This window comes from Muscardinus avellanarius (genome assembly GCF_963383645.1).
Source record: "Muscardinus avellanarius genome assembly, chromosome: 3".
Taxonomy (NCBI): Eukaryota; Metazoa; Chordata; class Mammalia; order Rodentia; family Gliridae; genus Muscardinus; species Muscardinus avellanarius.
Window position 1 is genome coordinate 150779948 of NC_137788.1, and position 24129 is coordinate 150804076.

Here is a 24129-nt window from a genome sequence, read left to right on the forward strand (position 1 = left end):
TCTGAGTAGCTACCTCTTTCCCCAGATAGCCTGGAATAACACCAGCATCTCCTCCAGGTGAGACCCTACTGCTCAGACTCACCTGCCAGCCTCACTACAACAGAATCCACTGATGATTGGGAGTTGGCAATTTAGGACTCTGACGCTGCCCAGCTAATTTAGTAGAGTTCACCATCTAATTTGTGTGTCATACATTCCAACTCCTTTATTCTTTGAACCTCAGTTCCTAAAAAAAAAATAATGCTAGTCAGTCATGGTAGTGCATGCCAGTAATACCAGTACTTGGGAGTCTGAGATAGGAGTATCCCTTATTCAAGGACAGCCTCAGCAACCTAGAGAGACTCTTAGCAACTTAATAAGACCCTGTTTCCCTGTTTCAAAAAAAATGAAAATAAAGGAGGTGTGGAGTATAACTTGGAGGTGGAACGCCCCTGAATTCAATCCTCAGTCACACACACACACACGCACACACACACACACACAATGCCCGGCCTAGCCTCTGCCCTATTAATGAACAACATAGGGTTAAGAAAGGTTTGCTCATTCTGACCAGCTCTGAACTGAAGATATCTTGCTTCATTAAAAACCCCATCAGCTTTGTCTGTAAAGTTATTCCAAGGAAATTGTTTGAGGATTTCATAATTAACATGTGGCAGCAGGTGCTATGAACAAAGCAGACACAATTATAATAACTTGAAGTCAATAATTCATAAATGATAATGTATTATTAATCAATTATTGGGGCCTGAACAACATTTAATGAGATTAAGCTGATTGCTGGGCTGAACTGTTGGATACATATTGATTTAATCAGAGTGCTTAATTAAACTATGTAAGTGGCCCACCAAATCGTTACATCACAGCTTCCTTCAAAGGAGGACAGTTTCTATTCTGCTTTTCTCTTCCTTTTGAATTAGGAATTGTTATTGATTGAGAAGAAATTAAGATAAGGAGTCTTGCTTTTCGTAACAACTTAGGAGACTGCCATGCCATCTGGTGACATTTGTTTTTAATCATGGGAATAAATGCGGTTTGCCCAAGTGTGCACCCAGAGCTGTTTGGTCCATAGGAATTCTTTTATTTCACAAGATTTCAAAATCTTAATAAACAGGCTATATTATATCCCTAAGCAAAGTAGAAAGTGGCTTATAATCTCCACTTGAAAGACAAACTGAGCCTCAATATAATTCTTAAAAAGCCTGCAAAATACCAAGATATTAACCACGATTCAAATTAAAGTGTCCACCACCCGTCTAACCCAGTATAAATGTTCCCAAGCCCTCAAATTAAGCTTCAGTTGCTGAGAACCAGAAAACTGTGTCTGCTTTATTCTGAGATTCCAACAGCATCTTCCAGAAACCAAAGCTAGTTCCCCAGCAGCTGAAAGTTCTCAGAATTGTTCATTATTTACAACAATGCATGAATCCATATCTTTTGGCACATACGCAGGTCCTCCTTCCACTTGTCACATGGCTAATGACAGGAGTGATTTAAGTTGAACGCTGAACAAAATGTTTTCTGCCCAGTGTTCCAGTCCAATAATCCTGCCTGAGGGGAGACAGTGACAGCTCTGTCCAAGTATTGTGGGGTATTGGGAGCCCTGCTGGTCTTCCTAATTAGGGCCTCATCCTGTCAGTTTCATGAATGACCACTTGTAAGTGGGACATACATCACTACATGCTGAGAATGGCCTTGCCCTATCAAATTCTGGGATGTCAGAAATCCACACTGCTACCTGGACTTGTAAGCCACAGAAAGACAGCTACAGGGACAGCGCACAGAAGACACAGAATCATGCCAGTCCCCTCTGTGTGACAGCTGGTGAGCTCTTGACGTAATCATCTGGTGCTTGGAAGGGGGATGCTTGCACAGACCAACTTGAGGGGGGAACTTGATTAGTCAATCAAAACCAATGGGGCTGTGGGCACGCACTTTTTTTTTTTTTTTTTTGGTGGTACTGGGGTTCCTGGAAGCCCTTCTACCTCCGGGCTACACTCCCAGACCTCTTTTTACATTTTATATTTGGAAACAGGGTCTCCTAAGCCAGCGCGCGCGGCTGGCTTTGAACCTGCGCGATCCTCCTGTCTCTGCCTCCCAAGCGCGGGGATTACAAGTGTGCGCCACCACGCCCGGCGGTGGGCACGCATTTTAATTATCACATTTCGGGCAATTTATTTGCCCACTGATTCCACTCAGAACCTGTGCTCCTGAATCTCTCCTGCAACTGGAGTGAGCTCCTGGCTATTGGCCTCAAGAGGTTACTGTTTACAAAAGCCTGTCTGGCCAAACAGCTTTCTTTCAGCAAGTTCCCTTGCCTTGAAAGAATAGCAATGGGAAACTACCTGGAACAGATTGAAAATTGCCATATTATCTGCATCCATTTTCCCCCACGCAGTCCAATCTCTGCATTCAATAAGAGAGAAGTGGCTGCATTATGGTCTTACACTGTGCAAATCAGACCTGCAGTGAGGCTGTCTGTGTTCTGTTTGAGGTAGGGAAAGCCCTTACTGCAGTAATGACTTCTCACTCACCTCTGCCAGAGCAGGATGAAGGATCCCAGTGGGTCATCAACACTTACTGTGGAACAATATCTAGGATCTATCTCTAGGTTCTACTGAATCATTCTGTTCTGACTTTTGGAGAGCATGGGGGATATTGATCAGCCGTACTGAGAATCACTTGCTGCCCCAATTCTTTAAATACACCAATCCTGTAGGTAATCTTTTATTAAAAAAAAAAAAAAAAAAACAAAAAAAAAAAAACACCACCTTGAGACCAGGAAAATTTCTACCAGTTGCAAGTCAACAGACTTCTTCCACAGTCGGAGGTACCTCAAGCAAGCCTCCTACATTGGAATGAATGGTTTGAACTAAATTTTTCTTTTTAATGTTTCTGGTATTGATGCCAGATGTGGAGGGCTGAAATCAGAGAGAGTAATGCTTAAAGCCAAACAAACAAGCAAACAACAAAAAAAAGTCATGTTCTTCTGATAGCCATGATGTCAAAAAACCAAGCCCTTGGTTATAACCCTAACTTAAAAATTCCAAAACATTCCTCCACTAACATTCGTACTATCTGCTCAGGAAGAAAAGTAATTCCAAGAATCACAAGAGAAACGATATTTTTTTTTCAGCACAGGAATATGTTATTTTGAAATTCAAGGTAGCAGATAATATTGTTTCAAATTGCAAGCAAACTTTCAAATTCATATTACCCATTGTAGTAAATTTAAAAATAGACTTGGTTTTCTTTTATCATGGAAAGAAGTAGCAAAGTGGAAAGATGAAGGGGTATGAACTTACATTTCATAAAGAACAATAGTCTAAATAATCTGAACAATCCTTAAAATAACCTCCCCAAATGCAAAAATAAAATATTTTTTGCAAAACATCACTTTTTATGCATTGCTGAATTGGTTCAAAACTTAAATCTGTAGGCACCTAAAACAAAACGAAACCAAAGAAACCTTGGAAGATAAGCATCAAAGCATATTTTCCCCCTAAAGGCTTCAACAAAACCTTAGAGACCTTGAGCTTTCTCTTTGAAGGCTGTAAGGGACACAGGGGACCAGGAAGAAAGCAAAGGGCCCACCCATGAAAGGGCATTCAGGAGGAGACCCCTGCATAAAGCCGAGACCCCAAAGATTCTTCTGTCTAAATTCACAGAAGAGGAAAGCAAAAACAACTTTTGATCTCAAAAGTTTTCCCTAGGAATTTACAATGATATGTCAGTCCTCACATACATTTGAATTAAGATCCATATAAGCTCACCAAAATCCAGGGTAGGAACTACGATCATCTCCATGTGACTCTCAGATGGCTAGCAAAAGCAAGTAATGATGCTTTTGGCAGGCCAGACTCTGTGGCTCCAGGCTCCTGCCCCATGCTCCTGTCCCAGTCTGCACTGTCCCATGCTCCAGTGGACCCAGGGCACCTCAGCCCAGGCATGGATATGTTCTATGGATACAGCCTCCAAGCAGGTCCCTGAGATGTAGTGACATGGATCACTTCAGGAGACCTCAGGTCAGGCCATCCTCTATAGACCCAGGATCAATAACTCAGGGTCCAGGCCCACACAGCCACTGATCTAGGCCCCAGCACCTGCCCAAGGATTCCAACAGGAAGCTATATATGAATCACACCAGGCAGCCCCCCAAAACCACTATATCCATCAAACTTAGAGGTGGCTTCTCAAAAAGAAAAATAATGACAGACCTATGGATAGACCAAAAAGGAAAAGTAAGAAGACTCAAATACCATTATAAATAACATGAAAGGCGTTCCTAGTACCACAGAAATACAAAGAATTATGAGATTGGTATGACCAACTCTATGCCAACAAATTAGCTAACATAGAATAGTTAAATTTCTATAAACATTCAACCTAAGACTGAATCATAAAATAGAAGATATAAACCAACCAGTAAAAAGTAAGGAGACCAAATTTTTAAAAATTCCCCCAAAAGAAACATCTAGGATCTGATGGTTTCACAAGTGAACCTGCCTGACATTTAAGAAATAAACTCTAATCCTTCTCAAACTCTCTCAAATGATTGAAAAGGAGAGAAGATCCCCAAATTTGTTTTATAAGGGAATCATTGCCTGATACCAAAGTCAGAAAATTATACCACAAGAAAAAAAATTTTATGCCAATATTCCCAGTAAACACAGACATAAAATTTCTCAGGAAACACTGCCAAACTGAACAACTCATTAAAAAGATAATGCTCATCCAGGCATAAAATTATGCTTTAATTTCAGCATTTGGAAGGCTGAGGCAGGAGGATCACAGTTCGCTGATAGCCTCAGCTACTACTTAGTGAGGTCTTTTTTAATTTAGTGAGACCCTGTTTCAAAATAAAGAATAAAAATAGGGATGGGGGTATATCTTGAAGGTAGGATGACTCTGAGTTTTATCCCAATACCACAAAAAAAGATAATGCTCCATTATCAAGTGAGATATAATGTACTCTCATAAATGTGATGTATGTACTACATTAACAATAATTGTAGCATACCATAGCATATCAATAAATGTGATACATGACATTAACAGAATGAGAGATAAAAGTCATGATAACTGCAAAAGATACATAAGATACAGTTGGCAAAATTAAATATCCTTTCATGATTAAAACATCAGGTATAGAAAGAACACAACTCAACATAGTAAAGGCCAGGTATGACAAACCATTAGTTAATACCACACTAAAGGTGAAAAGCTAAAAAAATGTCAGTATAGTACTAAAAGTGCTATTGCCAGAGCAATTTCAAAAGAAAAAAGTATACAACAAATTTGAAAAAAACAAATAAAATTATCTGTTTGCAAATGGTATGTTCTAATATGTAGAAAAACCTATGGCCTTCACCAAAATAACCAGCAGAAGTAATAAATTTAGTCAAGTTGTAGGATATAAGATTAACCTACAAAATTTAGTGTCATTTCTATATATTAAAACATGAAAAATCAAGAAAACAACCCCAATTATGATAACAATAAAAGATAAAATACTTAGGAATAAATTTATCTAAAGAGAAAGAAGATCTGTACTTGAAAGCTCTAAAACATTAACGAAAAATATTTGAGACACAATAAATTTTTGAAAAGCTGTGTCATATTCATTTATTAAAAGAAATTTGCTTTAAATGCCCATACTATCCAAAGCAATTTATACATAACCAAAATAGAAAAATAGTATTAAAATTCATATGAAACTACAAGGGATCTTGAATAGCTAAAGCAATCTTAAAGAATGAAGCTAGAAACAACCTATCACCTGATTTCAAAATCTACTACAAAGGCTACCATAATCAGAAACATCGTACTGACATAAGAACAGATTTGTAAACCAAAGAAACTGAAAAGACAGCCAAGAAATAAAACAATGAAGTCATGATCAATTAATCAAAGTTGCCAAAAGCAGAAAATGGGAGAAAGAATAGTCTCTTCAATAAATGATATCGAGAAACCTGTATATTCCCATGCAGAAGAATGAAATTGGACCTTTTTTTTCATTCCATGTGCAAAAATCAACTCAAGATGGATTAAAGACTGAAAGACAAAACCTAAAGTTATAAAAATTCTAGAATAAATACCATAGACAAGGTGGCTTAAGCATCAGAAATTTATTTTCAGAGTATGGAGGCTGAGCATCTGAGATCAGGATGCCAGTATGGTTGGGTTTTGATGAAGGCTTTTTCTTGCTTGCAAAATCCACCTTCTCTCTGTCCTCACATGGCAAAGAGTGAGAGAACAAGTTCTCTAATGTCTCTTTTTATAAGGGTGCTGATCTTAGCTGAGACCCACCCTTATACCTTCTTTAAACCTAATTATTTCCTTACTCCAGATATAACCATATTGGTGTTTGGTGCTTCTACTTAAAGATTACTGGGAGAAAAAGTACATACATGGGGAGGATTATAAAGCAATGAAAATGAATGACTCAAATGTTAACTCAAGCATGTCAACATGGTTCAATCTCAAAGGTATGTTAATAAAATAGACTATAATAATATATAGATATATACATATGTATGTACAATATATATATATATATATATATATATATATATATGTATATATTTCTGCTCATGTAAAGCTCAAGGCAGAAAATCCCAACAATAGGATGTCAGAGATATGTAAATATGTTACTTAAATATATAAGAAGCAGCCAGGCGTGGTGGCACACACTTGTAATCCCAGCATTTGGGAGGCTGAGACCAGAGAATCGCAGTTCATCGACAGCCTCAGCTACTTAGTGGGTCCCTCCGCAACTCAATGAGCCCCTGTTTCAAAACAAAGAATAAAAAATTGGGCAGGGGGTGTAGCTCTGAGGTCAAATGTTGCTGGGTTCCATCCCCAGACCCACAAACAAATATATATATACATACATACACACACACACACACACACACACACACACACACACACATATGAAGGAGTAAAAGACCATTTAACACTGAATTCAAGATGGTAGCTACTCTGAAGTAGTAATAGTCGGTACCATTGAGGAAGCTGCAATAGGAGGTTAAAACTTGGATAAGTACTGTCACATTTCTTAAAATGGGTAATATATATATATATATATTTTGTTGTTGTTGTTCCTATTCTAGAGCCATGTGTTTTGTGAATTTTTTGTAAGTATTACATGAAAACTCTTTGTTTGACTAGAGAGTACATGAATTCCAACTTTGGGCTCCACATTTTCTATGTATGCAACTAAGCACAGTCACCTTTACTCAAGGCTCTTATTACCATCGCCTTTAAAACAAAGTTGGCCTCTAGCACATTGTATACAGGATAAAGCAAAAGACAACTACATTAGACTTTGTGAGTACCAAGCAAAAAAGTAGACAAATTTAAAAAGAAGTAACAGACTAGAAGAAATTATCTCCCACGCTTATTTAGTATAATGATCAATATTCAATACATATTTGTTAAATGACTGAATTCATGGTTAGTAAAGAAGAATCGTTCTAATAGGCAAAGAATCCCTTATGGATCAGTTGGAACAAAGACAATTCATCTAATTAAATAATAAAAATAGACACTATTTCAAGAAACTTAAAAGGAAGAAATCTTTTTAAAATTTTAATTATGGACCACCTCATACCCAAAGAAATTATGATTTAAATAAAATTGATATGGTGGGGGTTTTCTTTAAAGTAGTAGGTATAAAAATGTAAAAGGTTATAAATGAATTGTGATGAAGCTGTGTAAGAAAATAATCTTCTGTGCTCTTCGTGGGAGTGTAAATTGTTGGAATAGACACTGGCAAGACCATCAATTCTAAAAATTCATGGTGACAGATTTGGACCTCCATAGGAAATAATTGTTAAGAAGGCTAATTGAAGTGCATTTCGTCTAAATTTCAGGACTTTGTATGTACGAGTTCATGTGTTGGTCCATGCATGAGTGTGTACATGCATGTGTGTACACTTGTGCTCTAAAATATAAACAAAGTTTTCATTAGCAACTGCCTAAGAAATACTAATGGGAGGAATGTGGAGTTGTTTTTGCTCTATTTTACTCTACCCACTTTTTGAACAAAGATATTTCCTGTGAAGTGTATTATATATAAAATGTGTTATATTTTAGTTTAATCATTAAACTTTAGATATGAAATATATATAGTTGTAGACATTCTGAAAACACATGGATACCCATGTACCTACCATTCAAATTAAAAAGCCGTCAACATTTTGCCCTATTTTATTTAGAACTCATTTTAAGAAATACTAACTCCCCAAGCAATGTAAAATATGTAAGATAGCCTTTTTCTGTCTTTTTCTTCTTCCTTCCTCAGGTGGAATCACTATCTCGGATCTGGGGCTAGCTTTTTTCTGCATGATTTTATATATTTTCCATAGAAGTCACTGCCCATAAACAATAAATTGTTTTGTTCTGCAAAATCCATAAGTTTAATGATAATTTAATAAGCTCATAGTCATGTTGTGAGTTTTTAATGAAGTATATGTGTCAGAGCTTCATCTGGTTATTCTGATTTTGTTGGGGAAATGGAAGTTTGGTGATAACCCACCATTGGGGCATGAGTTGACAGATGCCAAAGACAAATGAGAAGTTTGGATTAACTCTGTGTCTAGGTTTAAAGATCCTGGAAGAGAAAGACATGGAGGCTTGGAGGGCCTCTGTTCCCCATAGTCTGTGAAGAAGGAGCTGTCTTCACAGGAAATGTGGGAACCTCTGTACCAGGCGGTGATGAGGTGTGGCACAGTTGTGAAGAGTTCTTCCTCATACCATTACCTGGAATCCAGTGACCCTGAACACCCATCAATGACAGTGATCAGGGTCCTTGTCACAGTTGCAAGGCCAGCATAAAACTACTGGGACATGTCCAAAGGTCAAGGGAAGAATGACCTGGTCCATAAGTGGTAATTGAAGCCAATGATTTCTTTATGAATACATTTGAATCTGCTCTTGGAGACTAAAAAAATATATAAAGGAAGTAAGTAACTGTTCAAGAGACTCAAAAAGCCCTGTTTTGTGAACAGGAGTAAGAACGAGGGCAGCAATTTCATGTATTTATTCAATATTTATTGGATACCGTTTTATGCAGTGATCATGTTAATTCTAGAGGTAAAATTATGAAAAACTACAGCATGCATTCTGTGTCTTCATGGAACTCAGTCACAGGGGCTATTAGGAAACTGTAACTAGGTCATATAAGGAAGATAATCTAGGTGGGGAAACAATGTTAGATATGGTGACCCGGGGAGGCTTCCTTGATCTAAGCTAAGGCAATGTATGACAAGAGGAAATCAACCACACAAAGCTAGAAAGGAAAATTGTTGGACTCAGAGAGAACAGCAAATTCAGTGGCCAGGAAGAGGTAGCCAGGTTGGTGTGTTCAAGAAATAGAAAGGTCAGCAGTGCAGCTGAAGAATATCAACAGAATAAAATAGAGGTAATAATGGCTCTAAAACTCAGACTTGACCAAACTTACAACTTAGATTATAATCATTGAAGCTCACATGGATACATGAGTACTTGTAAAGGCAGTAACATTTGGACTTGACTAAAATCATAAGAATTATTAACCGTAACATGGACACTAGGGCACTCAACACATTGGGAAATCCCAGAATACACTGTGTGTAATCTGAACAATCATTCCTACATAAAGTAAATTGTATCTTGAAAGTAAAGTATTTTTCTCTAATTATTGCATGAAGGAAAGGGGGGGAGAGTTGAAGGGTTAGGGTCATGGGATTTGGGATTCGGCCAGTTTTGGGTTAAATCCAGAATCTACCTCTTAGTATGTGACATTTTTCAGGCCTCAATTTCATCGTCTAAAAATAGAGATAATAAATGCAACTCTTTTTCTCTCTTTCCTTCAAAAGGCTGTTGTGTGGAAAAATTAGTTATACATAAACACTTTGTAAACAGTTCATTACCTTAAAATATGTAAATTGTTGTGTCTTGTGAACAAGTTTAGAGAATAGAATGTTCTGGGACTGATTCTGATGAAATGTATTACATGTTTCTGGTACAATAACCACATATAGACAACTCTGGTCTCCTTTCTAATTGAGTAAGTTATTCAAGTAATATTTTTTCTTTCTTCTGAAATAGATTATATTGTACATCGTATCAGCTTTATAATTATATTTATACTGAGTTCTTGGGTAATTTTCGAGTCTCTGAAAATGAACATTTCCAATATTGAACACATTATGGCCCCAAAACTGCCTTATTCTGTTTCTCATATGTCTTTTGTTGGCATTAAACTGCCCAGTATCATCCAAAGGAGAAAAGTTCAATTCCTTATCCATCAATCATTCATTCACTCAGCCAGTCACTAAGACCTCTCTCTAAGACCTGTCTCTGCAATTTAGACTCTTCACTCCCATTTTTCTATAACTTGCTTCTGTTGACATCTCAGCCCCCATATAGATGACTAACTAATATTTCTCATCACTAGTATCCATTGAACATTCACTATGTGCCAGGAACTTTTCTAATCCCTCTATGATACATTGATTGAAGGAGGCATTATTACTACCCATGGTTTATGGATGGGGAAACCAAGGTACAGAATGTTAAAGCATCTTTTTCAAGGTCATAAGCCTTATAAATGAGCCAAGATTTAAGTTTGATCTGGGGTCAAAATGCTTAAGAGTTCCTCTATGCTGAGCTTCATGTCACCACATCCCACTCAGCCCAGATTGTCCCTCACCTTATTGCCATAAAACCTTTCTCTAAAACAAATCTGACTCTGTAATTCCTCTGCTTCTAATAATATGCCATTAATTCATCAGTGCCTTCAAAAGAAACCTAACATGAAAAAGATGGTCATTTACCATTTAACCCAACTAATTTTCCCACTTATCTTCTGTCCCCCAAATCAATCCACTATCCTCTAGCACTGGCACCCGGAGATTTTTCACAGCACCATATTCAGGGAACTCCTGCCTACCTGAGAAGATACTTCCTCCAATTTTTCTTAAAGTAGGAGTCCCACTTCAAGATGTAGATAAAATAGCCACATCTATAATATGGGGGAAAATAGCCACATCTGTAATATGGGCATGATAGTTTCATTTTTTTGTTTGTTTGTTTTTTTTTTGCAGTCTTTCCTCTTGTTTATTAAAGTTTTATTATACTATAATTACATGAGAATATGTTTTCTGGCCTGTAAAGATATATTCTAAATTTTGAAAAGTTTTTTTTTTTTTTTTATTGGTGCACTGTATTCATACATCATAGTAGGATACATAGTTTTGTAGACATACTTGCACACTTTTCCCCGTCAGCCCCTACCCAATCCCCACCCCATTCTCTCCCTATCCCTCCCTCCCATGCTTGGCTTAGTAGTTGACATCTAGTATTATGGCAATTTATCTAAAATTAAAAATGGTAATCTCACATAACAGTTTCATTTGTCTGATACCAAGCTTTTGATGACTTAAAGATGACATTTCAATATTTCTTTTTGCTTTCTTTCTTACCAGAGAATATTTTTTTCTATTTTTTAGGTGAAACTATCATATATTTATATATTTATTTTTCAGAAAAAAATCTATCCTAATATGGAATATGGACTCTAGGTACCCAAAACGATCTTGAAAAAGAACAAACCTAGAAGATATATATTTTCTGATTTCAAACCATATAAAGCTACAATAATTGAAACAGTGTAGTACTATTCTAAAGGCAGATATATAAACCATTGGAGTTAAATAAAAGCCTAGAGCTAAATTCTTCCCTATATTGTCAAGTTATTTTTGACAAGGTTTCCACGAACATTTGGTGGTGGAAATATTAATCTTTTAACTAAATATTGTTAAAAAATAATAATTACATGGAAAAGAATAAAATTGGACCCTTACCTAATCCAATATACAAATATTAACTCAAAATAGATAATAGACCTAAATATAAATCTTAAGACTATAAACTTTTAGGAGAAAATCTGGGTCATTAAACCTCACAACACTGAAATTGGCAGTGATTTCTTGGTTATGATTTCAATGGCACAGGCAACAGAAGCGTATACAAACTCCCTAAAAAATAAAAAAAAAATATTGTATATCCAAAGACAATGTAAACAGAGTTAACAGTTACTAATAGAATGGGATAAAATATTTCCAATTGCTATATCTGAAGGTATATTAATATTCCAACTAGAAATCCTAAAAATTAACAACAATAAAGGCAAACAATACCCTTTAGAGATAGGTAAAAGACTAACATAAATAATGAATCTCCACAGATAACCAATCTTAGTTGTCTGTTGGATGGAAAATCTTGTTTCTCTAGTTCTGGTGTGTGTTACCTATTTCTTCTTTGTAGTTAATCTCTTTGAGTATTATCTCTAGCGCTGGTTTTGAAGACATAAATTCCTTCAGTTTCAGTTTGTCATGGAAGCTTCTTATTTCTCCATCTAATTTGATAGAAAGTTTTGCTGGGTAGGAAATTTTTGGCTGGAAGTTGTTTTCTTTCAGAGTTTGGAATATGTTACTCCAAGCCCTTCTGGCTCTCATGACTTGGTTTGGGAAGTCTGGAGTGATTCTAATTGGTTTGCCTCTGAATGTCACTTGGCCCTTTGTTTTTGTTGCCTTTAAGATTCTCTGCTTGGCTTCCACATTGGTCATTTTGACAATTATGTGGCGTGGGGATCCTCTTCTCCGATCCTGTCTAAAGGGAGTTCTATAAATTTCCTGGACCTGTGTATCGGCCTCTTGCTCGATGTCTGGAAAATTTTCTGCTATTATTCCTTGAAGAGATTGTTGATCCCTTTGGTTTCACTTTCTTTTCCCTCCTCTATTCCAATTATTCTTAGGTTAGCTCTCTTAAGATGGGCCCATATTTCTTCAATATCAGATTCCTGCTGTCGGATATTTTTTTCTAGATTAGAAACTATGCGTTCATTTTTGGATTGCTCATCTTCTAAGAGCGAGATTCTGTTCTCCATGTGTTCTAATCGGTTGTTTGTGCTTTGAATTGAGGCCTTTACTTCATTAATTGCATCCTTTATCTCTTTTTGGATCCCTCTGAGTTCTTTTTGAAGCACCTCTATTATTTCTACAGTTATTTTCCTGATTTGATCTTCTAGAAATCTCTGATTTTCAGTTTTATCGGGTTCTGATGTTGTGGGGTTGTGGGCATTTATTGCTCCAGTATTATTCCTCTTTCCCATGATTTCGGATGTTTGTGCCTTCTCTGGGTTCTTCCCTTGGGTCACTATGACTTCACTTAAGGTGTTCTGGATCTCGAGTCAGTAGTATCTCAGACCCCACTACTCCTTTACTGGGTTGTATCACAGAGTCTCCAACCCAGAGAGTCGATAGAGGCTGCTTTAGACTGTGGGGGGTGCCAGGTTGCACGTTCTCCTATGGTGTGATATCTCTGCCACCGCCCCTCCCCCACTGGATCAAGTCCCAGGGAGTACAGTACTGGGATTTCTCCTCTGTGACCCGCAATTTGACTCACTGTTCTTGAGTGCGCAGATGTAGCTGTACTGGCCTCGCTGAATTTGCTGCTGCTGCCGCCAGTGGCAATATGGCGCCGCTGCTACACCCTCGGCTATGGGGCTGGCGTTTTCTTCTTGGTTTTGATTTCGACTCTGAATTCCTGCAGCATGTGCTGAGCTCAGCCACTGGGAGCTTTAGACGCTCTCTGCTTGGAGAAATCCCGTCTGGCTGTTCCGCAGTGGCTCACCTCGGCTTGCTGTAGCCGTCCCGTGAATTCGCCGGTGCCGCCGGCAGTATGGCGTTGCTGCCGCGTCTGCCGCGTCCTCGGGCGCGAGGCCGGTTATCTCCTCTGTGGCTCTGTTCTCAGTCCGCTTTTTCTCTGAAGCCTGGTGATTTTTTGTTTCACTGGTGATGGTGTTTTCTGGCTATGAAAGGCCTGTTTGTTTGTTTTTGGTAACAGGGCCTGTTTCTGACCTTGGCAGCTAACAGATGGCCTATTTTAAGTTGATGATTTTTTCTTCCTCCCATTCTTGTTCTTCCTCCTCTCCTTTTGCCCTTGTTAACAAAGAACACACTCTTATCAGTTTACTGACCCAAGGGGTGAAGACCTGGTACTACGTGCCTGTGAGTCTGAGAAAGAACCAACTCAAGGATGACTTAGACATGAATTGGGCCCCTTCTGATGAGCACCTTGCATAAGCTTACAAGTTACCCCTTAAGAGGGATTTGATTCCTTTGTTCAGGAGGAATACAGGGTTTAATTCTGAATGCTTAAATTCACTGAATGATCTGATTTGCTAGCAGATCAATAATTTTCTGTTTCGTAATTATTTGATTCAGAAAATTGGGGCAGGTACCAGAACTTGGTTACATTAATATACAAGGCAACTATGAGGACCAATAATATTGCATAAACTTGTATAAAATACTTATATGTGTACCAGTATTGGGAAGAGGTTTCAAAATGTATTAATGTACCAGTATTGGGAAAGATTTCCAATTTTTTTAAACAATTTTTAATTGGACATAAATAACATACATTTAAACTATATTTGGTGCCCTCTCCCCCACCCCCATTTTCCCTTCCCCCCTACCACCAATGGTTGTCCAGGTTAACCATGTCATATTCATAATTTTACACATATTCAGATGTAGACCCTCATTAATCAAGATCAGTCTTCCTCCTCTCCTATCTTTCCATTCAAACTTTGCTGATATTTCCCCTCCATTATCTGGAGTCCCACTGGTATCTTCTGTGTTTCCTAGTTTGGGCATATTAGAGAAAACATATGTATCTTCTCCTTCTGTGCTTGGCTGATTTCACTTAACATAATGTTCTCCAGGGCTTTCCATCTTCTTGCAAATGATATAATTTTGTTCTTCTTTATGGCTGAATAGAATTCCATTGTGTGTATCTCCCAAAGTTTTGCTATCCATTCATCTGTTGATAGAGATCTGGGTTGGTTCCATATTTTGGCTATTACAAATTGCACTGCTATGAACATAGGTATTCATATGTTGCTGTATTTCTCTGAATTCAACCCCTTTGGAAAGATACCCAGGAGTGGTATAGCTGGATCATATGGTGGATCTATTCCCACCTTTCTTAGGAATCTCCACACAGATCTCCATACCAACAGTGTAAGAGAGTTCCTCTTTCCCCACATCCTCACCAGCATTTGTTGTTATTTGATTTCTTTATGCTTGCCACTCTGACTGGGGTTAGATGGAATCTCAGTGTAGTTTTGATTTGCATCTCCCTGATGGCCAGTGATGAAGAACATCTTTTCATGTATCTATTAGCCCTTTGTGTCTCTTCTTTTGTGAAGTGTCTATTTAGTTCATTTGCCCATTTCTTGATTGGGTTGTTTGTTTTGCTAGTGTAGAGTCTTTCGAGCTCTTTGTATATTCTGGATATTAGCCCCCTATCAGAATGGTGGCTGGTAAATATCTTTTCCGATTCTGTAGGCTTCCTCTTTAGGTTACTGATAGTTTCCTTTGATGAGAAGAAACTTTTTAGTTTGATGCTATCCCACTTGTTTATTCTTGCTTTAATTTCCTGAGCTTTGGAGGTTTTGTTGAGAAAGTTACTGCCTGTGCCAATATGTTGTAGTGTTGAACCTATGCTCTCCTCTACTAACTTCACCGTCTCAGGTCTAATTTCTAAGTCTTTGATCCATCTTGAGTTGATTCCCGTGTTTGGTGAGATATAGGGGTTTAGATTCATCTTTTTACAAATGGTTAGCAAGTTCTCCCAGCACCACTTGTTGAAAAGGCTGTCTTTTCTCCAGTATATGTGTTTGGCCCCTTTGTCAAAGATTAATTGACTAAAGATGTGTGGGTTTGTTTCTGTATCTTCTATTCTAATCCACTGGTCAGTATATCTGTTATTGTGTCAGTACCATGCTGCTTTTACTACTATTGCTCTATAGTATAGTTTGAAGTCTGGGGTTGTAATGCCTCCTGCATGTTTCTTATTGCTGAGAATTGCTTTGGCTATTCTGGGTCTTTTCTTTCTCCATAAAATGTTCATGATTGATTTTTCTAGGTCTCTGAAGAATGTCGCTGGTATTTTAATGGGAATTGCATTGAATCTATAGATCAGTTTTGGCAGAATGGCCATTTTGATGATATTTATTCTGCCTATCCATGAGCACGGGAGATCTTTCTATCTTCCAAGGTCTTCTTCAATTTCTTTCTTTAATGTTTTATAGTTTTTGTTGTAGAGGTCTTTTACATCTTGTGTTGTTTATTCCTAGGTATTTTATTGGTTTTGAGGATATAGTGAATGGAATTGTTTTCTTTGTTTCTTTCATTGTGGATTCACTGTTGGAATAAAGAAAAGCCACTGATTTCTTTAGGTTGATTTTGTATCCTGCGACTTTGCTGAATTTGTCAATCAGCTCCAGCAGTCTCTTGGTTGAGTTCTTTGGGTCTTCCAGATAAAGAATCATGTCATCTGCGAATACAGATAAATTTAATTCCTCTCTTCCTATGTGAATTCCTTTGATTTCCTTCTCTTGCCTTATTGCTGCAGCAAGAGTCTCAAGAACTATATTGAAAAGGAGTGGTGATAGTGGGCATCCTTGTCTTGTTCCTGACTTTAGCGGAAATTCTTGCAGTTTTTCCCCATTCAGTATAATGTTGGCTTTGGGTTTACAATATACTGCCTTAATGATGTTGAAGTACTTTCCTTCTATCCCAATTTTTTGCAGTGTTTTTAACATAAATGGGTGTTGGATTTTGTCGAATGTTTTTTCAGCATCTATTGCTATGATGATGTGGTTTTTTTTCTTGGTTCTATTTATGTGGTGAATAACATGTATTGATTTGCATATGTTGAACCAGCCTTGTTTTTCTGGGATGAAACCGACTTGGTCATGATGTATTATTCTCTTGATTTCCAATTTTAAAATATATCTTTGGTAGTAAAGAAAGCCAGGAGCTTCAGGGAAAAGGGCCTTTTTACATTTCTAAAGAGAGGCAAAGTTCCTCAAGGATGTGAGGAAATCCCAGATTCCAGAGTAGCAACTAAACACATTCTGGAATGTAACAAAAGGTGTGGGGGTCTGTGCAGGAGACAGAATTGCTCCCCCCTGCCCCAGAGGGGGAGGATCTTGCTGAAGTGGAGACAGAGCCTGATACCTGGGTTAGAGATAGGGCAGGATATCTTCATATCAAAGGAACTGCCACAGATCTGGCCAGGCTGACTATAAGAATGCTCCACATGTTGTATCTTTGGTGAATTCATTCAAACCACCCCCTCATGTTACCCTCGGGTACATGAGGCTGTAACTGTCTTCTGTATTTCTATCTTTTTAATAAACATCTTTAAATCTTCAGCAAGAGTCCGGGCTAATGTATATTTATCCTTAGCTCAAGACAAGAACCCACGCTTTTTATCTTTTTGTGTTTTGAGGGAAATTGTGTCCGGTACCCTAACAGGGGTCACTGGGGACAGTTTCCCCAAACCATAACATCATCTCTCAAACCGTAACAATATGATAGAGTTCAAGCTGAGCTATCAAACAATTAGGTTTTATAATCTTCCCAACCCCTTCCTACCAGCCATGGAAAGATGGAGAATTCTAGGCCTTTCCCTTACTGGAGTGATCAGGCCCAAAACGGAAAGCAGAAAGGAGATGCTCAACCAGTCTGAGTGTCAGAAAAGTTCTGATGATTCTGTATTAAAATAGAGTGATATTCTTTGAGTCACTATCCAGGTGTGTGCAGATGGATGACACTGAAAAGGATGAGGAGAAACAAATTTAAGATAATTTGGATTAATTTTATACATTTTTTCTTTTTATGTAGTCTCAAGAAAGATTTAGATTGTTCTTCAAATAGGTATTTTAGATTCCCAACTGTGGTTCCTTTGAAAGCAAAGCTCTGTTACTATAAGACTACCATGTTCTTGGGTTTTATATAAGTTGCCCTTGTGGATATAAATCACCCTTTGATTTTGCCATGTTTCTACTTCCTCCAAAGTACTTTATTTCATATTTTAGTATAACTTACTGTATTATAATGACCTGTTTACATGACTTTCACACACACACACACACACACACACGTATGCACGCACGCACACACACTCCCTGAAGACTGTGACAAGGTTTAAATACTATTTATCCTGTACTTTTAATGTCTACCAAGGTACCTTGACCTAGTCACCTGAAGAGATGAAAATCCCAAGGCAAGGAAAGAGGAGAGTTCAGTTCCTCTACTTTTAATTTCTTTTACTAAAAATTTCCAGGGAGAGAAGATTTTATATTCTTATAGTTAATATTTTTAAGTTCAAATGTTTATCAAAAGCAGCCCTTTATAGGGAAAATAAAGAGGAGAGTTAAACCAGGAGACCAGAGACCTGAGGTCTAGAGCTCCCTCTGCCATCAGTGAGCTAGACTACCTAAGTAGATCAGTTTCTATCCCTGAGCCCAGTCCTCAACTAGCATCTGAGAAATCTCTATGCATTTTTAAGCTCCAAAATCCAGTTATACATAGTATTACATGGCCTCGCAGGCCTCTGGGAGGTTAAAAACAAAAACAGAAATTTCCAAGAGTGAGAGGTTTTCACTTCACTCGAGTTTCTATTTTCATTGGACCACTATTGCCACTTGCTAGCCCTCCCCACTGCAAAGCTCTGTTCTTCATACCTGATCAGGTGTCTCAAAAGGACACAAAGGCCAGAGAGGATGGAAAATGATTTGCAAAGAAGCCAAAAGGGGAATTCTGTAACTGTGTATTTTTCCACTCCGTTCTAATTTAAAACCACTTACAAGTGACAACTCCCAACCCCAGGCAGGTGCCGCAGTGGTAGCTCATTACACCCTCGGGACCTCATGTAAATCTTTTTTCTGAGAACAGCTATTGTCTTCCAAGGAAAAGCTTTTAGCATAATGCCAGGCTGAATAGAACACTGCTTTTAAAAGAATATTTTTAAGAAAAAAGGAAAAGAGAAAGGTATTCTTTAACAACTGCAAATGCAACCTCCCCTCTACCCCAGACCCCCTAGAAAGAACAGTTGTGTGAGCCGTGGGAGACCAAGGCAGTGGAGTGAAATTATCTCACCTCCAAAGATATATAAAGGTTATGCTTTGCTCTTTTCGTTTATAATAAATGCAGGGTGGAGGTGTCTCTGATTGCAAAAATAGCACATCCTGCCACCCACCCAACCTTCTTGTTTCTTGGCTTTTTACTAGTCCATGAGCCAGTAGTAATTGACTATCCACTTGGAGAATGAGTTTCCAATAAGAGATTGGATTTTTTCTGAAAGTTTTCACAAATTAGTTCCTCCTCTCATATTGCACAATTTGGCACATACATACATCTCTTGAGAAAAGTGAAACATCCATCATAGAGATTCAGGTCTCCAAACTAACATAGGATTCAACTTTCTCTGGGTAGAAACTATCATTTAGAATATGAATTTGTAGAAAAAAATGTGGAGAAAATAGAAAAGTTAACAAAGTGATGGAGGTTTTCAGTGAGTAGTGTACTTTGAATTTGTATGAAATTTTTCAATGAGTAGTGTGCTTCGATTGTGTATATTTCTGAGGAAATTTATAGTGAGGGTAGAGCCTAAAAGACAGGATAACTGCAAATGTAGGGTAGAGACATGGAGTCTCCTTCTTCAAAGACCATAGACTATCCTCATGGCCCAAAGGTGAATATTTGCCTTCAGTGAATAGGCATCTCTTCCATAATGGCTTCAGTGACTGTTTCTCAGAGAACTTTCTGTGCACAAATCCCACTGAAAAGCACAGAAATGGTTCTGAAACACCTTCCAGCATCTTAGCTCCAAGGGCTTAAGTCTCAAGGTATAAAACAGAGAGTCTTCTCTCTTGGGAGCCCCAAGAGAAGACAGTACCCTCAATTCCCTATGCAATGATAAAGTATAAGGCCAGCAAATCTGGTAACTACTGAATGGAAAACATATTTATCAAGAGAGTGAGGCTAAATGTTTCCAGGAAAATAACTTTTTTTAAGAGAAAATGCTTTTGAAAAATAAATCAAACCAAATAAATGCTTCTTGGAGACTCTCTGGAGCCCAGACCTTAGGAAGAACTAAAAGTAATCAATAAATTGTCTTCAATTATCTCCAGGTCTGGGACTTAAGACCAAACTACCAGGGGAACCAACCTTGAGCCGGAGAGGTCCCCCAGGGACCCACAGCCATGCTTTTATTTCATGAGTTTCTAAAATAAGACTCAAGTGATAATCCTAGGCGGGGGAAAGAAAATCCTTCATTGCATAAATCCCTCTTCCTGAGAGGTGAGTGGCAGCTGAAGCAAAAACTAGACAGATCATTGCTAAGCAATCCCACACTAACCACAGCTAACATGGTGCCTGGGAGGGAGGAAGGAAGACAGACACTCTAAGCTTACCTGGAGGGAGGGCTGGGGGCAGAGGAGACTTGGAGCTTCTGGCCCATTTTCTGTGTTCTTTTTCTAAATCAATATATCATATTCTGTGCTTCAAAGTTAAGTGGTTTTATTTCTGAACTACAGGCATGGTGTTTATACTATGCTGGATGGGTTCATTTTGTTTGTTTGTTTGTGTTTTAGAAACACAGCAATGGCCTGTGATCATGTATATATCACAAGCTGCTCTGCAAATTTCTTATTCTGTAGCTGGGCTGAGACTGTGCTCCCAGCACTGAGGCTTAGGCCCTGTAATCTTAGCTCTGGGATCTAAGGGGTCTAAGGAAAGGCCCTTAGGCTGATAGAATCTTCTCTCCCCTTCCTGCTAAGTGAAAATGCAGGTAATCTTGTCAAAACTTTTATTGTTGTTTTTTAAGCTATTTATTTATTTACTTATTTATTTAGTGCTGGAGATTTAGTACTGAGTTCTTGAGTACTCAGGGTATCCTACCTCTGATTTACATCCCCCAGCCCTATTTTATTATTTTTTTAAATGTTGAAACAGTCTCGCTAAATTGCTGATGCTGGCTTCAGACTTGTAATCCTCTTGTCGCAGCCTTCCACGTACTGAGATGATAGGCATGCACTACAAGGCCCAGCTATTTTTTTTTTTATTTTGAATTGACACACATTTGTACTTATCTGTGGGGTACAGTGCAAGATTTCAACATAGGTATACAATGTACATTGATCAGCTCAGAGGAATTGGTATATCCACTGTCATTTCTCTGTGATGGAAACATTCAAATTTTTCTCTACTAGATATTTTGAAATATACAACGAATGTTTGTCAACTCTAGTTATCTTGCTGTGCTACACAACATTGGAAATTTATTCCTCTTATCCAACTGCACCACTGTACCTGCTAGCCATTCTATCTCCATTCCTATCCCCCATTCTCACCCCACTGCCCTCCCCAGTCCCTGGTAACCACTATTCTAGCCTCTACTTCTCTAAAATCCACTCTAGCTTCCAGATATGAGTGTGTGTGTGCAGTATTTATTCTTATGTGACTGACTTATTTTATTTAATATAATGTCTTCCAATTTCATCCTTATTACTACAAATACCTGCCAAAAAATTCATGAAGAACTCCAAGATAGTGAAGGAAGAGCACTAAATAAAGCTCATGGCTCTTCTAAGCAGGAGACTGTGTAACCATATGGAGGACACATCCATGTAGAGGCCCTAAATAGTCCTGACAGCCAGGTCAAAGCCTCAGTTCCCTCTGGACCTATCTCAATGATTATTACCTGCCAAAAGCAAATGAATAGCTTCTGATCATCACAAGAGTCTTCCCTACCCCTGCCCAACATACCTCTTGAGATTAATAATGACCGACATTCTAGCATGTGTTTAAGGGGGGAAAACCATAATGACACATGAACATTTACATTTATTATAACTAACCATGTAGATGGCCAGCAGACATCAGTCTCCCTTGGTCCATAGAAGAGTATACTAAGAGTTATTTTCCTTTCTTCCATTTTAACTCAACTCTTTTCTGGAGAGCCATGTTATTTAGAGGCCTTCCTGTATTTCAAGTCCTCAAAGAATCATCTCTGGGTCATGCTATAACATCACCAAAAACCCCAATGTCCCCACAAATGAACATATGAAAGCCAAGATACCTCCACGTCATAATTACACACCGGGGTTCCACTCACCTCCTCCTGAGAAACAGACCTTGCAAAACTCCGACTTACATGCATCTACTTTCTTAAATAAATAACTACCCAAAGAAGATTGCCCTGGAAGGAGAGCTATTGCTAACTCCCAAGCACAGTTTGTCTGCCAAATGGAGGACTCTGTGACTATGAGAGAAATTGCTCTTAACTGCATAAAACACATAAGAGAATTTTTGAAAAGTCCCTTATTATTCATTAAGCCATTGAGGGCCTCATTAATTCAGATGGGATAATCAGTTGTTGATTAGCCAGGTTGTTAAGCATCACTGTCAGATGTGATGGGGTGTGAGAATCTACATTTCGTATCCACCAAAGAGTCACCTGAACACCATTAGCACTTCATCAGGTAGGGCAGCATCTTCTGGGGATAAATTAGCTGGGTTTTTATTCGAAAGCCTTCTATCTTCCAAACTTTTTTGTGCAGTAAGGTATTCCTCTTTTCATTTGGTTTTCCTTACCGAGCTGAGGTCTAGAGATGTCAGAACCCATTTTTAAAAGCTTGTCAGTGACAAGACCATCACACGTACATTCCACGTTCTAATATTAAAAGGGCAGTGTATAACTGTGTGTTTTTGTGTGCCTGTATGTGCCTACAGGCTCACCTGTGTCTGTGTGTGTCCATATACCTGTATTTGTGTGTGCAATCATGTGACATGTGACTATATGTTCATGTGTGTGTGCTTATGTGTGTCTGTATGCTCATATGTGTCTGTGTGCACACATATAATTGTATTTCTGTGTGTATGCATGCGCATGCATTGATGTCTGTGTCTGTGTGCTCGTATGCACCTGCATGCATCCATATATCTGTATTTCTGTGTATATGCTTACCTATGTGTTCTTCCGTATGACTGTACTGGTATGGGTGCATCTGGAGGTCTGTGTGCTTTTTGTCTTTGGTTCAGAGTTCTTGGCTAGAGCCTCCTTCACACCCTCAACCCATCAGACCCAAGTATTCACTCAGGTTATCCAGGGTACTCTTCAGGCCCAGCTCCAAGATTCAGCTTCCTTCAGAAGCCTTGACTGATTGAGAGTAATAAAACGGCAATGAGCATAATGAGAAAAGTCCCTGGATGAGAGGTTGAAAACTGTGATTCAGAGTCCTAGTTCGGTTTCTAGAGAGGAAGTGACCAAATTGGTAATCTGCTGTCCATCCCAGCAAGTTATTTTCTCTCCCTGACAGTTTGCAGTTCCTATTCTCTCTAACAGAGAGCAACATTCATGTTTGCACTTCGGGGTCATCCCAGCTGGGAGCATATTTCTATGAAGACAGACAAGTCCTCATCCCTTTATGGAGTGTCTGGTCTACAAGGGACAGCATGCTCAAGACCACAGGGACGCCCTCAGCCAGATATTCCAAGAGGCTTCTCATTTTACTCACGGAACTGCTCCAGATGGTCAGGACTGTTGGACTCCGGCATGGCAGTGATGGTCACCAATGGACAGGGATTCCCTCCCAGTGTCTGGCAAAGAACCTCCTGCCGGAAGTAGACTTGCCTGCGGTTGATACTTTTCTCTAGGATATCAAGATGAGTCTGGAGCCGAAATAAAACAAACGTGAACTTTATTAAAAACTTCTGATAATAACAATAATAGCAAACAACAATGGCTTACAAAAGCCTGAAGTATTTTGTTATCCCAACCTTCCCACTAGATATTAGGCATTGAGTGATTTAAAAAGGGACTACAACAAACACTCAAAAGAACTTCCATGAGGCCCAACAAAAAGTATCCTCCCTACATGCAACTGCATAATTGAAGTTCTATCTTCAAGTTGCAATGAGAGCCAGCGGGGGAGGACATGAAGCATCCTGCCATCACTGTGGGACATAGGGGTATAGTGTGTGCCCAGGACAGAGCATACCCAGGGCATGGGGGAGCATGAGACAGGGCTCCAGCAGTGTATGCTGTAACAGGATAAAGCAATAAAGAAGAGTAATAAGCACACTGAAGAAACATGAAAGCAACTGACCAAGGGCCATGGCCAAGCTAACAGAATAACTAGTAACAATGGTCTTTTCCTACCATCTCCCCCATTGAAAACCCCACTAAAGCCACGGGATAATGCCAAAGTGGACCAGCCTT

The 24129-nt window shown here is 38.6% G+C and overlaps 1 protein-coding gene across 1 annotated transcript in view; it reads right to left on the reverse strand.

Moving 5' to 3' along the window:
* AGBL1 (AGBL carboxypeptidase 1) overlaps positions 1-24129 on the reverse strand; it is a gene marked incomplete at both ends in the record, with an annotated part of 531035 nt that overhangs the window by 314786 nt on the left and 192120 nt on the right. Inside the window, one exon of the mRNA XM_080692476.1 lies at positions 23426-23579. Within this exon, the coding sequence (XP_080548602.1) occupies positions 23426-23579 (154 nt within the window). The remainder of the gene's footprint in view (positions 1-23425; positions 23580-24129) is intronic.